Genomic DNA, 17,800 nt, shown 5'->3' with positions numbered 1-17,800 from the left:
TTACTTGCTCTTTAAGGCCTTAAGCAACACATTGAAAAATGTTTAAATTCTGGGTTCATAGGGACAAAGCAAAAGGAAATTATAAAGCAGAGCTTTTAATAAATATACCATATATGGTCAGCTTTCAGTACACTGAGGTAAGGGGAGATGGGAGTCACAATTAATCCAAAATTGTAACTGACATAAAACTAAAGTCAACTTCTGATTGATTGGTGGGAAGGAGGTCAAACAAATTTAAAAGTAGTATATTTAAAATGAAATAAAGTCCTGCCTTAAAGGTAGAGATGACAAGTACTGATTGTAGATCCAGTGATGGCCTAGGGCCCAGTGGTCGGCAAACTGCAGTTCTCGAGCCACATGCGGCTCTTTGGCCCCTTGAGTGTGGCTCTTCCACAAAATACCACATGCGGGAGCACACATACAGTGCGACTGAAACTTTGTGGCCCATGCGCAGAAGTCGGTATTTTGTGGAAGAGCCACACTCAAGGGGCCAAAGAGCCGCAGTTTGCCGAACACTGGTAGGCTCTCAGGGGAGGTGAAAGAATGACTCAATTAACTCTGATTGAAGTTGGGATAGGAGGCTGGGAGCCATGCCCCTTAGATCTCCTCAGCTCCCTCCTCCACTGCCTAGCCCTCAACCTAGGCTCTTTTTCTGCCAAGTTTGGGGAAAGGATACAGGCAATCAGTGACAACTAGCTGCTACCTAATTACCCAACCCTACTGGGAGACAGAGCAGGTCTCAGGATAGTCAAGAATTGACTGTAGATGGTCAGTGCTGTCGTCATTACCTGAAAATACAAACTTTATATGATGAAAGATACATGAAGATTTAGAATGATTTGTTCAGCAGTGTATAATGCTTCAGGATTTATCTGAATACTCTATCAATTTCCCTCTCTACCAAGAGACACCCAAATTATTTCCAAGAAATCTTGTTCCTAGGAGTGTCCTGGGAAACTCTCTGGGATATGTAGTTGGACCCACCTAAGCAGTTCCTCCAAGGACTGGTCACGCTCTCGCGGCTTCAGTCGGTTAAAGAGGACCTCGAGGGCTGAGTACAGTAAATTCTGATTTTCAGCTTGAAAAAATCCACTCCTAAGGGAAAGTCAAAGTAAGATGGTTTAACTTAGTTTTAGTAAGATTGCTTGGACAGCATTTGAAGATCCTGGCCTCTAGTCTGTACCACCAGTAAGTCAACAGAAGAAAAAGCAGAACTAAAGTACTGAAAGTAGTAAAGAGCCAAATTCAGACAGCTCTGTGTATCAGACTAGAAGTTGAAATGTACCTAAACAGTCTTTCCATCAAAACCTAACAGTTCACCTAGGTTTAATTTCAAGGGAAAATGCTCTCCTTCATTCCCTACATTTTAGACTTAAGTCTTAGTCTTCTCTAAACAAACAAACAAACCACCAGGAATAATTTTGTCAAATTGTGAAATCAATGTCTAATCCAGCGGTTCTCTATCTGTGGGTCTTGACCCCTTTGGCAGTCGAACGACCCTTTCACAGGGGTCGCCTAAGACCATCCTGCATATCAGATATTTACATTACGATTCATAACAGTAGCAACATTACAGTTATGAAGTAGCAACGAAAATAATTTTATGGCTGGGTCACAACATGAGGAACTGTATTTAAAGGGCCAGAAGGTTGAGAACCACTGGTTTAATCCATAATAGGTGCTCAATAAAGAACTTATTCCTTCTCCAAGTCTTAACTATTCTATCTTCAGATTATCTTTCCTCTGGTCCCTTTCTTTCCAAGCCAAGGCCATCACTCTTGGCCAGGTCCTTATCATCACACGCCTAGATCATGGCGACACCTTTTGACTGGTCTTTTTGCATTCCTTTCTAGTCACCCTGAACAATCCTGCCAAAAGGATTTTCCTACAACACTGCTTTCATTATATCATGGTGTGATCATAAAACTCCAAAACTGCTTCCCTGGACAACTTTCAAGTTCTTCTGCCTAATCTTCAAGGCCTAGCACATTCTGACTCCCTAGATCTGCTCTAAAAAAATGTCCACATCACCAGTGACAGTCAGTCTTTCTTCCTTTCAACAAGTATATTCTGAGGACCTATTATGGGTCAGGTTCTTTTTTCTTTGGACAGTTTTATTGAGGTATAATTGCCATACAATAAATTGCATGTATTCAAAACATTTAATTTACCAGTTGACTTACATATAATTCCATGAAGCCATCATCACAATGAAAATAATGAACATATCCATTTACTGCCAAAACTTTCCTTATATTCCTTTGTAAACCATCCCTCCCTCCATTCTCCCACCCAATGCTAAGCAACCACTGACCTGTCTTCTGTCACAATAACATGCTTTTTCTAGACTTTCATATAAATGGACTCAAATAACACATACTCTTATGGTCTTTTTTTCATAGATTTCAGAGAGAGAAAGGGAAATGGAGAGAAAGATGGAAACATCAATGATGAGAATCATTAATCATCTGACTCCTACATGCCCCCTACAGGGGCTCGAGCTGGCAATCCAAGGATGTGTCCTGAGAGGGAATCAAACTGTAACCTCCTGGTTCACGGGTCGACGCTCAACCAATGAGCCACACTGGCTGGGTTCTTATGGTCTTGCTTTTAATTCAGTATAATTCTTTTTTCTTCCATATTGTTGTATGTAGTATTCCACCATAGGGATACACCATAGTTTGTTTATCCATTCACTGATTAATGGACATAGAGTGGTTTCTAGTTTGGAGCTATTACAAATGAAGCTGCTATAAACACTTGTGCACAAGACTTTGTGTGGACATATGCTCCTATTTCTCTTTGGTAAATACCTAAGAATGGAATGGCTGGGTTGTATGGTAGGCGTATGTCTAACTTTTTATTTTTTAATTTTTTATTTATTGACTTGAGAGACAGAGAGAGGGGAGACAGGGGGAAGAAAGGGGAGGGACAGAGAGAGAGAAACATTGATTTGTTGTTCCACATATCCATGCACTCACTGGATGCTTCTTGTATGTGCCCTGACGGGAGAGTGAACCCTCAATCCTGGAGTATCAGGAGGATGCTCTGACCAACTAAGCTACCTGTCCAAGGCTAACTTCTTTTTTTAAAAAATATATTTTCATTGATTTCAGGGAAGAAGGAAGAGGGAGAGAGAGATACAAACATCAATGATGACAGAGTATCATTGATTGGCTGCCTCCTGCACGCCCACCCCCCAGGGAATCGAACCCGCAACCTGGGCATATGCCTTTGATGAGAATTGAACCCGGGACCCTTCAGTCTGCAGGCTGACGCTCTATCCACCAAGCCAAACCAGCTGGGGCTCCAGGGGTAACTTCTTCATTATTATTATTATTTTTATTTTTATTGATTTCAGAGGAGAGAGAGTTAGAAACATTAATGATGAGAGAGAATCATTGATTGGCTGCCTCCTGCATGACTCCTACTGAGGATCGAGCCCCCAACTGGGCATGTGACCTTGACTGGAATCGAGGCTGCGACCCTTCAGTCCACAGCCGACGCTCTATCCACTGAGCCAAACCGACTAGGGCCAGGGCTAAGTTCTTAAGGAACTGAAAGTTTTTTTAAAAGTGGGTGAACCATCCTGGCTGGTATTTCCCAGTGGTAGAGCATTGGCCCATGCACTGAAGGATTTCGGGTTTGATTTCCAGTCAAGGGGAAGTACCACGGTTGTGAGTTTGACCCCTAGCTCCAGTGGGGGGGGTGTGTGGGAGGCAACCAATTGATTTCTTACATCAATGTTTCTCTCTCTCCCTCCATCTCCATTCCTCCCTCTCTAAAAAAAACAATGGGAAAAATATCCTCAGCTGAGGATTAAAAAAGAAAAAAGGTACACCTTTTAAATTTAACCATGCAATGATTTTTAATTGTATTTCCTAAATAATTAATGCTATTAAACATCTTTGCATGTGTTTATTTGCCGTAAGTATATTTCCATGATGAAGCATCTATTCAAATCTTTATCAGGCTCTGTTCTTAAGTATTGAGGATAGAACAATGACTGTTCTTAGCCCTCAAAAAACTCACAATCCAGAAGGGAAGATGAATGAACAAATAATTATAACAACAAGTAATAAGTTTCATCGTAAGAGGATACCAGAGTAATAGAAGAGAACTGAGGGGTCAGAGAGGCAGGAAGGAGGCTTACCTGGCCTAGGGGTCAGAGAAGATGCCTGAGGAAGTGAATGCTTTTCTAACTCAGAAAAATCTGAGTTAGAAATGAATGGGGATCAAGAAATGTGGGGATCCTGGTAGAAGGATGAGAATGTGTGAAGCCTTCCAGATGAAAGCTATATAGGGTATAAGACAAGTAGAATAGCAGTCAGATAATAAAAGGTCTTAGAATCTAGGTAAGAGTTTGAACTCCAGAAAAATCTAAGGGGGTCCTAGCTGGGTAGCTCAGTTGGTTAGAGCATCATCCTGATATGCCAAAGTTGAGGGTTTGATCTCCGATCAGGACACATACAAGAAGCAACCAATGAATGAAAAAACAAGTGGAATAACAAATCAATGTTTCTCTCTCTCCTGTCTCTCTAAAAATCAATAAGTAATAATAAAAAGTAAAATCTAAGGGCAATCAGAAACAAAAGTTGGGACAGGGTAAGACTGGGTTTGCATTGGGAAGATTACTCTGACTGCTGTGTAAAGAAAGGACCATGAGAGGGCACCAAATGTGAAACTAACCTAGTCCAGGTGAGAGATGATGGGAGTCTGAAAACAGTGGAGAATGAGATGGCTATTAAGATGCTATTTAGAACATAAAACAACAGGATTTTGTGATCAGATGTGGGAGAGAAAAAATATGGACAGTAAAGGAAGGCACAAAGAATAGCTTCTGGTTTCTGCCTGAGACAGCTGGTGGTGCCATTTACCTAGCCAGGCAAAGCTGAAGGAGCGCTGGTAAAGATGAAACACTTCATTTTGGATATGATGAGTATGAGGTGTTAAAGAGACATCTAAGAGTGTTGCATAGGCAGTTGAATATAAGTGCCTGTAGCTCAGAAGACAAATTTTAGCACAAATTTAAGCTTGGGTGAGATTGCCCAGGAAACTTATTAATGAGGACAGAGGAGTAAGGGCCCAGCCCTGAGGAACAAAAGCATTTAAAGAACACAATTCCCTCATTTCTCCTTTCACCCAGTCTGTGCCTTCCCCAGAGGCCATCTACCCTTCAAGGGCCAGATGAAGTCCCATTGCTTCCATGAAGGCACTCACAAATACCCCAGCTCCAACTGTGCTCAGTTCTTTACCACATAATCTGGAATTTATCCAGAGCTTGTTAATGACAACTTTTTAAGTAACAATCTCTCCAGTGTTATTACACAAAGTTTGCCCCTACAAACTCAGCTAAGAATCTGATGGTCAAATTGGCTAGCCAAAAGCAAGTCATATAATTTTCAAATAAGTAAATAACAGCAATTCCGTAAGATACAGAGGATGCAAGATCAAATAAAATGATGCAGACAAAAGCACTCCAAAAATAAAGCATCATATTTACCTCCGTTTTTGGAGCCTTTTCCTTCTTTTCTATACCTAAGTTCCTTGGTGACTGTCAAGTAAAGCAAGTACATACTGGATTGTCTCTACCTTTCATACCTGCCACATACTCACCAAGCAAAAAGCCCATGAAAAATCTGCAGTAGCCTCTGATAACAGGAAGACATTAGGCGGTACTCCTGAGCTTGCATTCCTGGACCATCAACTACACTGTGATTCTCAGCTGGTAAGCACTAAAAGTAAAAAATGCTTTTAGGACAGTTGCTTCAGCAATTGCCCTCATTTTCTTCTAATATTTCTTAACCAAAAATGAAGTATCTTGTTAACTTAGTAATTTCTAAGTCTCCATAATAATAAGATAGGTTTCTGACCTGAAAATAGTTGTGAATGTTCTCCAGATGGTTACACATTGGGGTCAGCAGTTGAATAATACAATGAACAATTTCTTGGCCAGTTCTCTGTTGGACATGTGACAATCCAATATTCTGGTTTCCTTTACCCTATAATAAATTCAGAGTTACTGGGGAAGAAACTGCTGGATAGCTTCCCTGAAATTAAAAGCTCACTATGGGGTTAGTTAAGCCTATGCCACCAGGTAGGGTGGATAAACAACTTAACTGCTAGCCTGAGACTCTATTCTGAAAGAAGGATCTTTGTCATCAAACAACAAAGATATTGGCTTCTGTAGAGTACAACTACTGTTTGAGAAGTATAGACCCATAAAGCTCACACAGAAATAGAAATAATTTAGGCTGATAAGAATATAGAGCAAAAAATAAGTACAAACAAGAAAGGACCAAGTAACTGGGTGTGTTAATGCTTAAATGCTTACACCTAAAATTTTCACATTTTGTTGTTTGCACCACCCAATTGCTTCACCAGATGCTATGGCACATTTGTATGGGCATGGGCTTAGTTTGGGAGGCTGTTAAAACCAAAACCCAAGTACAGAAGAGGATTCAGGAATGCTTGGGCACTTAGACATATACTTCCCTGTTTTGGGTGGCTTTTTGTTTTCTGTTTCAGAGTTTCTTTCTACACAAGGTGAATATGGTCTGGCAATGAAGCTGCTACCATTCTACCCAGTGACCCAAACATTATGCCAAAGAAAATGCTAACTTATTCATTACTAAGACCTATTTGTTTTCAAGTCCACTAAAGTCAGGGCCTGTGCTTCTGCCTATACTTACCTTGAGGAAGGGGACTCTCCTGGCAACAGAAGGTGTCAGCATATTCTCCACCTTGTGGGAGAGATCTTCCAGCAAGAAAAGCAGCTCAGGGGGCTGAAGTTGCACAACTTCTGTAGCCTATCACAAGGAATAAGGAAAGAATAACTACAACCATGTTCTAGCCATCTACTTAGGGGAGCACATTTTTATGTTCAGTCTTCCCAATGGATGAAGAACCTGACCATTACTAAAAAGGGGGGAAATTTCCCCGACCTCAAATAAATAAATAAATGGCTGTTGTGCTATGTTAACAAATCAAACAGTCAAGCATTTCTGAAGTAAAAGAAAATTTCAAATGATCAAAATAAAATTTTAACAGGCAGTATAGTTTTGGAAGACATAATTTTTCTCTAGAAATAAATGCCTCTGTGTATCTTTCCAGCAGTGGGCCCGAGGTACATTTCCTAAGTACCCTAAGATAAAAAAATGACTAATTCAAGGGAATTTTACTTTTCTCTGTTCATTAAATAATTCTTTCATATTCGTTCTCCTAATGTTTTGCTGCTGTTAACTCTGGGCAGGATCTCTATAAGTGTAGTACATTTCCAGAAACAGAATTGGTGAAATACATTACTCCAAATTGTATACATTTATGGCAAATCTCCAAGTACAAGCTATGTAGAAAGATTGAAGGGGGAGGGGGTTGGGGAGTGGGGGGAAAGATACTGTCTCTATTCTGAAGGAGCTTACTGTCTTATAAAAATCTGCTATTTCTCAATTTACTAAACCTGGAGAACGTCTACTCTGGTGAAATCCCACATCAAAAATTAGCTTTTCTGTGAAAATGTCCTCCATTTCTAACTTCCTCATAAATACCATTCTCTCCTCAGTTTCATTGGTACTCAGTTCAGTTCAGACCATCAACATAGCACATAGTGCTAGTTATGTCTACTTCCTTTATTAGATTATGAACTACCTGAAGGCAAACATCATGTGGTATGAATTACTGAAGTGCCAATGTCTGGATGATTGGCAAATACAAAAAGTGCTGATAAGCATCTCATGGATGCAGATCAAATGCCATGAAAATAGCACTGACCTCTATAAATCAAGACAGAGCTACTCTACAAAAGTAATATAAACAGCTTATAGTTAGTAACTAAGATAAGATCACCTCATTAGCATGATCTTTTATAAGGTCTAGCACATTGTAAAAAACTTAAAACTTGTAAACATCAAGATGACTATTCATCATTACTTTCACACGTAAATGCTTTGGAAGCCAGAGTCCAACTTTTCTCAATGTCATGGTGCTCTTTTTCAAATAAGATTAGAGCTGAGGCGCTTTCTGGATGAAGATTAATTCTGGGATCTCATCGCTGTCACTTACTTCAGTGTGCATTTCAGTATCTAAGATGAACTTGGTCAGAAGCCCACAACGCAGAATACAGAAGACCTCCATGTCCAGCTCTCGGAATAATAAATGGTGATTCTGAAGTGACACTGTCTTTTCTTCTTTCCCTTTGAACTCCTAGGGAGAAAGTAGCAGCAACCAACAGAATAAATGAGGATTCTACTTAGTCTAATTTTTAATGAAGATTGTGAAGTGCAATCATGCATTTAACTTATGCAAAAAGTTACATTTTCATTGTATCACCAATTTCCTTTCACCAAAGTCTCTAAATATTCCTAAGTCAGAGCACCTAATTTATATTGGGATATACATCACACATCAAGGTTCTTGATTGCTTTCTACTTAGAGATGAACTATTAGACAGATCAAGGCATTATGGTGTAGTACAGAAAACTACGAGCTTAATGGTCAGAAAGATTTGACTTCTTCAAACTGATGGTTGCCAGATGGGGCGGGGGTAGGGGGTAGGGAAAGATGGGTGAAAAAGGTGAAAGAAATTAAGTACAAACTGCCAGTTATAAAAATAGTCATGGGGATGTGAAGCACAGCATAGGAATATAGTCAATAATATTATAATAACTATGCATTATAGTGTCAAACGGGCACTAGACTTATTGGGGTGATCACTTCATAAGGTATATAAATGTCTATTTTGTACACCTGAAACTAATATAATTTTGTATGTCGCTTGTAACTGGAAAATAAATTAATTTTTTAAAAAATTTATTTTTATTGATTTCAGAGAGGAAGGGAAAGGAAGAGCGAGAGAGAAACATCAATGATGAGAGGGAATCATTGATCTGCTGCCTCTTGCACGCCCTCTACTGGGGACCGAGCCCGCAACCCAGGCATGTGCCCTTGACTAGAATCGAACCCAGGACCCTTGAGTCCGCAGGCCAAGGCTCTATCCAATAAGCCAAACCAGCCAGGGCATAAATTAACATTTTTTTATTTTTAATAGTTTTATTGCTTAAAGTATTACAAAGGGTATTACATGTGTCCTATTTTTCCCCCCGCCCTTGACAATCCCCTGGCCTCCCCTACCCCCCAGTGTCTTATGGCCATTGGTTATGCTTATATGCATGCATACAAGTCCTTCGGTTGATCTCTTATCCCCCTCCCTCCTGCCCCCCAACCCTTCCTGGACTTCCCGTTGCAGTTTGACAATCAGTTTGAAGCAGCTCTGCCTCTGTATCTATTATTGTTCATAAGTTTATAATGGTCTTTATTACCATGAATGAGTGAGATCATGTGGTATTTTTCCTTCATTGACTGGCTTATTTCACTTAGCATAATGCTCTCCAGTTCCATCCATGCCGTTTGCAAATGGTAAGAGTTCCTGCTTTTTTACAGCAGCATAGTATTCCATCGTGTAGATGTACCACAGTTTTCTAATCCATTCATCTACTGATGGGCACTTAGGCTGTTTCCAGATCTTAGCTATGGTGAATTGTGCTGCTATGAACATATGGGTGCCATAAATTAATTTTTAAAAAGATGTTTTAATTAATGTTAGGGAGAGAGCGAGAGATAGAAACATCTATGTTGTTCAATTGGCTGCTTCCTGCATGCCCCCTGCTCAGGATCAAGCCTGAAACCAGGGCATATGCCCTGACTGGGGGATAGAACTGGTGACCTCTTAATACATGGGTTGCTGCTCAACGACTGAGCAACACCAACGGGGCTAAATTAAGAAAAAATTTTTTAAATATATTTTTATTGAATTCAGAGAGGAAGGAAGAGGGAGATAGAAACATCAATGATGTGAGAGAATCACTGATTGGCCTCTTGCACGCCCTCCCCCCTGCACTGGGGATCAAGCCCACAACCCGGGCATGTGCCCTCGACTAGAATTGAACCTGGGACCCTTTAGTCCACAGGCTGACACTCTATCCACTGAGCCAAACCAGCTAGGTCTAAATTAAATTTTTTAAAACAAGATTTTACTTCAAGCCCTTGAGCAAGCACCTATCAACCATGTGACCTTGGCTAAGTCGCTTACCCTATCTGGGTCTTAGTTTCCTCATGTATTAAATTTGAATATGATTACTAACCTTGGATTTTTTTCTAACCTTGGATTTTTTAAAAATATATTTTTACTTATTTCAGAGAGGAAGGGAGAGGGAGAAAGAGAGATAGAAGCATCAATGACGAGAGAGAATCATTGGTCGGCTGCTTCTTGCATGCCCCACAATAGGAATCAAACCCGAAACCTGGTTCTTTTTTTTTTTTTTTAATATATTTTATTGATTTTTTACAGAGAGGAAGGGAGAGAGATAGAAAGTTAGAAACATCGATGGGAGAGAAACATCAATCAGCCGCCTCCTGCACATCTCCCACTGGGGATGTGCCCACAACCCAGGTACATGCCCTTGACCGGAATCGAACCTGGGACCCCTCAGTCCGCAGGCCAACGCTCTATCCACTGAGCCAAACCGGTTTCGGCCCGAAACCTGGTTCTTAAGTCGATGCTCAGCCAATCAGCCTAGCCGACTAGGCCTAATCTTGAATTTTTAGCAGGATTAGAGGAATCAATTATACATAATAAATACTTAATAAACATGGCTTCTCAGCTTTTGGCTAAGATCAAGTGTAATACTCAATAAACAGTAGCTAAGAAACAGAAATAATTAGGATCCATGTGGTTCAGGCAATATCACAAACACATGAAATCCACTTTGTGAGTGGTAGAGTTATAGGAAAAGGGAACTACTGTTTATTAAGTACCAGAAACTGTACAAGTATTTCATGTTATCTCAATTTATCAAGAAGTTGACAATCTGGGATTGAAAAGGGGAAAGAAGCTAAAAGGAGTATATTTACAACCACGCCTACAGACAGAAGCTGATAATTACAAGGAAGAATTCAAAATACTGCTAGGATGCAAAAAATGAAATAAAATATTCAAGAAAATAATTAGAAAAACAAGGTGATAGTGGTAAGAACTTGGAGTCTAAGGTGAACTCTGCTACTGACGAACACTGTAAGGCCTACAGAAGCTTGTTTGCCTCTCCTTTCCCTAACATTTCTCTGTGAAATTCAGACAATAAAGCTGGCCCTCTGTTAATCTCACTGGGCAGTCACACACCTTCATGGATATGCATCATTCCAATACCTTTTCCAGCTGGCCTCTATTAGATGGTGTAGGGTCGCATTCTGAACCATCCTCCTTTGAAGTCATGTCATGGGAGGATGTTTTGTTCCCACCTGCTTTTCGATTCCTTCTTCCTTATGTTTCAAAAAGAGAAAAGTGAGTCAAGGAATCAATAATCATGTTTACTAAATATCACTGCCTTTAGCAAACAACCTGCTAAAGACTCCTTAGCCGCATAGGAGGTAAATTTTAAAGAACACTGATTTCAAAGAGAAAGGGAGAGGGAGAGATAGATAGAAACATCAATGACAAGAAAGAATCATTGATCGACTGCCTCCTGCAGGTCCCACACTAGGGATTGAGCCCACAATGCTGGCATGTGCCAGGATCAGGAATTGAACCGTGACCACCTGGTTCATAGGTCAATGCTCAACCACTAAGCCACACCAGCTGGGTCAGAGGAGGTAATTGTCTAACCCCACACTATAGTTCATTATAAATGCTAAAGAAAGGATTCAATTAAATAATCTCTCCAATACTGATGCCTTAATGCATATAACCTCTTAGGTCAATTCAATGTGACTCATACAGAGACAATAAGATGTAAGAACTTACCTGTAATTCCTTGTTTTTTTATTTTTGCTGAAAATACAGTGCTGGCATGAGGTGTTACAGCTGAAGTTTCCAAGTCAAAGGCTGCAAGGGGAGGACTACAGTCTGGGGTGACTGAAATAGACAGCAGGCAGAAACTCAATATATAACAACCATATACCACTGTTAGACTGGGAATGCTAATTACCCAATTGGCTAAAATCTAGTTTCTAGAACTACCAAGCATGGCCAACTTCCTACAAGACGCATTCAAATCATCTGGCTGTTTTGGCATAGGAAAATGGCCATAGATAACTTAGAAAGCTCCATGTTTTCCCCACAGAACCAAGCTAACACTTTAAAAAGACAAGTTTACTTAATGGTCAGAGGTATTATGAACTTTCAGCTCTACTCCTGGTTCATAACTATGTTTAGGAAGTCAAAGGGCACTGCAACTTACTAGTTGACCTCCAAAGAAGCAAAGTAACCTAACCAATGTTTTATATTTTTTTAAGCAGGAAGAGCTCTTGGCGATAATGATGGAAGGAAAAATGGACACACTCATTGCTATCATTGAGCCTGGCTTAAAAGCTAACTTCTTTATCTCTTCACTGCTCTCCAAGTAGGGTTACCAGGATATTTCCCTTACCTGCCAAGTATTTTTCCAGGATTCCCTGTAGCTCTACAATGTTCTTTAACCGGGTGAGCACCTTTCCCTTCATCTCAGGTGACATTTGCCGGCAAAAGGCATTTACAACCTGCAAAGGTAAAAATTTTATTCTCATACTTTGAACTGTTCAGATTTTAAACTTGTTCATCCAGAGCTAAGATGACATTCAGCGGCAGGATCTGTAAGTTTAGTCTGTATGTAAAAAGTACTCTCAACAAAATGCTGTAGAGGGAAAAAGCCCTGGGCCAATTCATAAGACCTGACTCTTAATCCTAGTTCTATTTATTACAAGTTAAATGACAAGGCAGAATAGCACAGTGGCTAGAGAGCATACACTTTGGTGAAACAAGTCTTATTCCACTACTTACTAGTTGTGTGACTCTGGCCAAATCTTTAACCTTTCTGAGCTTTTATTTCTTCAACTATAAGATAGGAATACAGTTGTTATATGCATTAAATGAGTCCAGCATTTGGCATGGTAGAGTGCTTGATAAATTTTAATGACCAAATTCTCTGTACCCACAATTCCATATGTATTAAAAGAGGATAATACTCATTGTTGCCTATGTCATAATAAAATTGTGAGGATAAGAAGAGATAATTCAAATAAATAAACTTTCTCAGAGATATTATGCATGAGAATGAGATGTAGATATAAAATGATACCATGATTTTCATCATTTCACTTTCCTTATATTTCATATTATTGTGCATTTCATTAAGCACAAATATGTTCTAAAAGAATGGGGAAACTCATTCAATTGATCTCACTGATTTGAAACATTAGGTGTGTACTTAACCAAGGATAAACAGTATTTTTTCACAGTGAAGAAGATGACATTATTCCAGGCAGAAGTAAAAATACTATGAGAAAGGGTTGGAGGTAGTAAAGCATAGGCAACATTAAGTGAATTCTAGTATTTTCATTTGGCTGCATCAGAAGATACATATAAAAAAAAATAAATTAATTAAAAAAAAAAAAAGAAGATACATATAATTGGGGGTGTGGGTGGGGGTGGGGAGAGATACACACAGTGAAAGAAATACATTGAGGTTAGTGCCTGGTAGACTTTTTAGGGCATCTTGTGGGAATCAAGAAAATAGTTTCCTTTTGAAACTAACTACAGATAATAGGTGAACTGTTCTAAAAACTCTGCTCACCTCTCGGAACCAATTGAGAGTAAGACATATGAGTGAACATATGAATGAACGTTCTTTATCAGACATGGATTCCAGCCTCTCTCCAGGCTCCAGGTCAGTGAGCAATATAGGACAATCTGAAAGAAAAGAGACTTTTTACTCCCTTTGGTTCAAGTCAACAGAACCTGGATGCTGCCCCTAAAGCTAACTCTCCTTCTGTGTAGTTCCCCATTTAACTTGTATGTGAAGATCAAGTCCCCAAATACTTCCATATTAGCAGCAGTCAACAAATATAATAAAGAAGTATTAGCAACAACTATAGAAGCAAAGACCAGAAAGTAATATGAAACTATGATAACAATTGATTGTTAACATGTTGAGAGTCTGATATGTATTATTTTGTCTTTGGAACTCTATTATTACTGCTATACTATTCTGCGAAGTTAGAAAATTCGCCCTAACCAGTGTGGCTCAGTGGATGGAGCGTCGGCCTGCAGACTGAAAAGTCCCAGGTTCGATTCTGGTCAAGGGCATGTACCTTGGTTGCAGGCACATCCCCAATAGGAGGTGTGCAGGAGGCAGCTGATCGATGTTTCTCTCTCATCGATGTTTCTAACTCTATCCCCCTCCTTTCCTCTCTGTAAAAAATCAAATATATTTTTTAAAAAAAAGAAAAAGAAAGAGAATTCCTCCCCCAAACACCATATACTGGTCTGCCCCTTCCCTAAGTTTACCAAAGAAAGGTCACAAAGAGGACAGGTTGGTAACTTTGTGCTATACCTAACAAACCATCAATCTCCTCCAAGTTTCCATTATGTTGTTTCTCCACACAAAGTCTCAGTAACCGGAAATAGGGAGCGAGGCACAATGGAGAGACCAACCTGGGAAGGAAAAATCCATTTCCATATCAGACTTTACAGGCATATTAATATTAGTTCACATTTATGGGGAGCCCAAACTTATAATAAAAGAAATTTTTCCCAAAATAACTACTTTTAAGAACATATGACAAGGAACTTAATGGATGCACAACAGATACATAATGAGCCGAATTGGAGGAAGGCAGAGGTGAGTAGAATGAATGACATGTGTTAGGAAGGAGGGAGCGAAAATAGCAGAGGTAGACAATTATGTCCCTGGGAGGGAAAGAGAAACAAAAATAGCCTCACAGAAACCTGCTGGCTGTCATGAGGCAATGCAAATTCCAACTAAAAGGTCCAAGAGGAAAACAAAGATTCTGCTAATCCATCCAAATATTACCTGTCTTTGGAGAAACCCTTTCAATTAAGTTCCCCACAGATTGCAAGAACTGTGGAATTCCTGTGAACATTCAAAACATCAGCAGAGGTTTTAGGAAAGAAAGTGTACTGACTTGTGGTCTGATTCCTGTGAAGTCCTTCTACCCTCATCTTCTGCAAAGTCCTGAGAGAACAGGAGTGGCAGGAGGTTGATAGCGATCCCATCTTGACTATTGTATTCTTCTAGTCCATAGAGAGCTTTCACAGGAAATGGATAGTTACTGTGGAGAGAAACCAGAATCTGATGCCTCAATTCAAGGGTACACAAGTCTATAGGGGAAACCACTAGAACAAATCAATCTCCCTATTATGAGGAGAAATGAGAAACAGGATAAAGGATAAAGTAGGGAAACATTTTGCAATTCTGGAGCCAGGGGTGCTGGGCTTGGGATGAAAGAAGTTATGGGAATAGGCTAGATTTGGCTGAGGTCAAGGGCATTCTGATATCTGTACTAGCTACTGACATAATTTATTCACCAGTATAATCAAATCAGGGAGTAAATGGTACTTACCCTTTTGGAACAGCACACAAGTCAACCACAAAGGCATCTTGAAAATCATTAAAGATGGTCTGCCCAACCCATTCCTTCGGGAAACAAAACAAAGAGGCTGTGTAGCCCATGGTGTACGGACAGTGGAGCCCTAGATAAACTATTGACCTTGCTAAGCCTCAATTTCCTCATTTCTAAAAAGGAAATAACAATACTTCATTATTATGAAGTTGAAAAGACATAATGCATGAAAAGTGCTTAACACACTGCCTGGCAACTACCAACAACATCAACACTACCAACACCTCATGCTTGCTACTACGTGAAGAAGGCCTCAGAGGAGAGGTCTGGGGCAGGGGGTCAGAACAGCCTTCCCACTTAGAGCTCACAGAGAGCGATTGAAGAACGTGCAGTAAAGCAGCACTCATGCTTTGTTGCTTTAAGAAAAGATACCTGGGCCCTCGCCAGTTTGGCTCAGTGGATAAAGCGCCCGCCTTCGGACTGAAGGGTCCCTGGTTGATTCCAGTCAAGGGCACATATCCAGGTTGTGGGCTCGATCCCCAGCAGGGGGTGTGCAGAGGGCAGCCCATCAATGGTTCTCTCTAGCATTAATGTTTCCATCTCTCTCTCCCTCTCCCTTCCTCTCTGAAATCAATAAAAATATATTAAAAAAAGGAAAAAGAAAAAGATACTTGGCCTTACCAGGACTTTTGGAGCCAGCTTTACTATTTGAATCATGTTGGCAAATTCATCATAGTACAGTACAGAGGCCTGAGGAGACTGCTTACTGCAGGAATGAACCAACTGCAACAAGGAGGTCACCTGGAGCATCCGAAGACAAAGAATGGTTCAGCCCTTGAGCTGCCACTGCTTCCCTAAAACCATTCACCCCACTTAGTTTTTTCCCTTTCCAATTTCACTGGCAAAGTGCTTATTACCTCTCACCTCAGGTTTTCCTGAGCATCTGAACCAGTCTGTCTTTGTCTAATCTCACCTCTTTTCCAATCCACATAGCCATTTGTTTTTCTAAAGCAAAGCTTGGATTATGCCATTTCTAGGCTAAGAAACCCTTAAGGACTATCTCTGAGAAAAAAATTAAAATGTTTTGATTCACATTTAAAGCCTTTTTTACTATCTCCAATATAGCTTTCTCTCCAACTCTCCAATTACACATTGACTATGCTCTGATCAATCTGTCATTCTTCAAACACGGCCCATCTTTATTGCTCTCAGGGAATTCCCGATTTAATTAGGGAGATTAGACAGATGCAGAAATAAATGCAACGCAAGCCAGTAGATTCTAAGTGCCACAAGAGTGGTACAAATCTCTTTGAGTTCTGAAAAACATATATTGAAAAAACCAGCACACTTTCTGATAAACTGATAGTAACCAGAATCAATTCCTCAATTTCTCATAAACATATCCAATTACATTACAATAACTTACCTGTGTGTACTGTTCATTGCTCAGATCTGCTTTCCCTTGGATCAAACTTGAAAATCTACTTCTAAAAAGAAGAAATTTTAGCTTCACTTTTGTAATATTTTGTAATAACCGGCAATTAAGTTTAAGAATCTCACCTTACCTGAGATGAGAGTAATGACAAAAATACATGAAGGGCCCTAGCCGGCCTGGCTCAATGGATAGAGTGTTGGCTTGAGGATTGAAGGGTCCCAGGTTGCAGGCTCAATCCCCTTGCCCCTGGTCGGGGTACATGTGGGAGGCAACGAATCAATGTGTCTCTCACATTTATGTTTCTCTCTCTCTGTCTCTCCCCTTCCTTCTACACACTCTAAAAATCAATGAAAAAATATCCTCAAGTGAGGATTAACAAACAAAAAAAAGTGCAAAAAGGGACAGAGCAGTATTTATTTAGGTCACACAAAATGTGGATTAGAACAAACAATGGCTATCTTAGATTTTTAAAAAAATGTTTTTATTGATTTTGGAGAGAGGTGCACAGCAGAATGAGCTAAATTGGAGGAAGGCAGAGGTGTGTGTTTATTGATCTCTCCAAAATGTTTCTCTCTTTCTCCCTCTCCCTTCCTCCCTGAAGTCAATAAAAATATATTTGAAAGAAAGGAAGAAAGAAAGATCAATGATGAGAGAGAATCATTGATCGACTGCCTCCTGTACGCCCCTACTGGGGATCAAGCCTACAACCCGGACATGTGCCATGACTAGGAATTGAACTGTGACCTCCAGATTCATGGATCTATGCTCAACCACTAAGCAACATCGGCCAGGCTTAGATTTTTCTTTTAAGGGCACACTAAAACTAGTAATAATCATAAAGTGAGCACTAAGCATTATTCTAACCATTTAATGTTCTCAACAACTCTAGAAAGTAAATACTATTATCTTTATTTCACAGATATGAGAATACAAAAGCACAGAGAGGTAATGTAACTTGCCTAAGATTATTCAGCT

General features: G+C 39.9%; 2 protein-coding genes across 3 annotated transcripts in view; one reads left to right on the top strand and one right to left on the bottom strand.

Annotated features, from left to right (window-relative positions):
• The window catches only part of CIDEC (cell death inducing DFFA like effector c), a 188,533-nt gene that overhangs the window by 38,459 nt on the left and 132,274 nt on the right, over nucleotides 1–17,800 (top strand). The window lies entirely within an intron of this gene.
• Nucleotides 1–17,800, bottom strand: part of FANCD2 (FA complementation group D2) — a 71,295-nt gene that overhangs the window by 12,475 nt on the left and 41,020 nt on the right. For both annotated transcript variants that reach the window (XM_059663506.1, XM_059663505.1), the window contains exons 20-33: nucleotides 16,817–16,877; nucleotides 16,072–16,191; nucleotides 15,391–15,464; nucleotides 14,953–15,099; nucleotides 14,361–14,461; nucleotides 13,602–13,717; nucleotides 12,420–12,528; nucleotides 11,795–11,905; nucleotides 11,201–11,313; nucleotides 8,062–8,202; nucleotides 6,693–6,809; nucleotides 5,874–6,002; nucleotides 5,617–5,735; nucleotides 985–1,095 (exon numbers count right to left, since the gene is read on the bottom strand). In XM_059663506.1, the coding sequence (XP_059519489.1) occupies nucleotides 985–1,095; nucleotides 5,617–5,735; nucleotides 5,874–6,002; nucleotides 6,693–6,809; nucleotides 8,062–8,202; nucleotides 11,201–11,313; nucleotides 11,795–11,905; nucleotides 12,420–12,528; nucleotides 13,602–13,717; nucleotides 14,361–14,461; nucleotides 14,953–15,099; nucleotides 15,391–15,464; nucleotides 16,072–16,191; nucleotides 16,817–16,877 (1,569 nt within the window). The remainder of the gene's footprint in view (nucleotides 1–984; nucleotides 1,096–5,616; nucleotides 5,736–5,873; nucleotides 6,003–6,692; nucleotides 6,810–8,061; nucleotides 8,203–11,200; nucleotides 11,314–11,794; nucleotides 11,906–12,419; nucleotides 12,529–13,601; nucleotides 13,718–14,360; nucleotides 14,462–14,952; nucleotides 15,100–15,390; nucleotides 15,465–16,071; nucleotides 16,192–16,816; nucleotides 16,878–17,800) is intronic.

The sequence above is a fragment of the Myotis daubentonii genome, chromosome 14, assembly GCF_963259705.1.
Source record: "Myotis daubentonii chromosome 14, mMyoDau2.1, whole genome shotgun sequence".
Lineage (NCBI taxonomy): Eukaryota > Metazoa > Chordata > Mammalia > Chiroptera > Vespertilionidae > Myotis > Myotis daubentonii.
The sequence above is the reverse complement of the archived record's forward strand: the minus strand, read 5'-3'. Positions and strand labels throughout refer to the sequence as shown.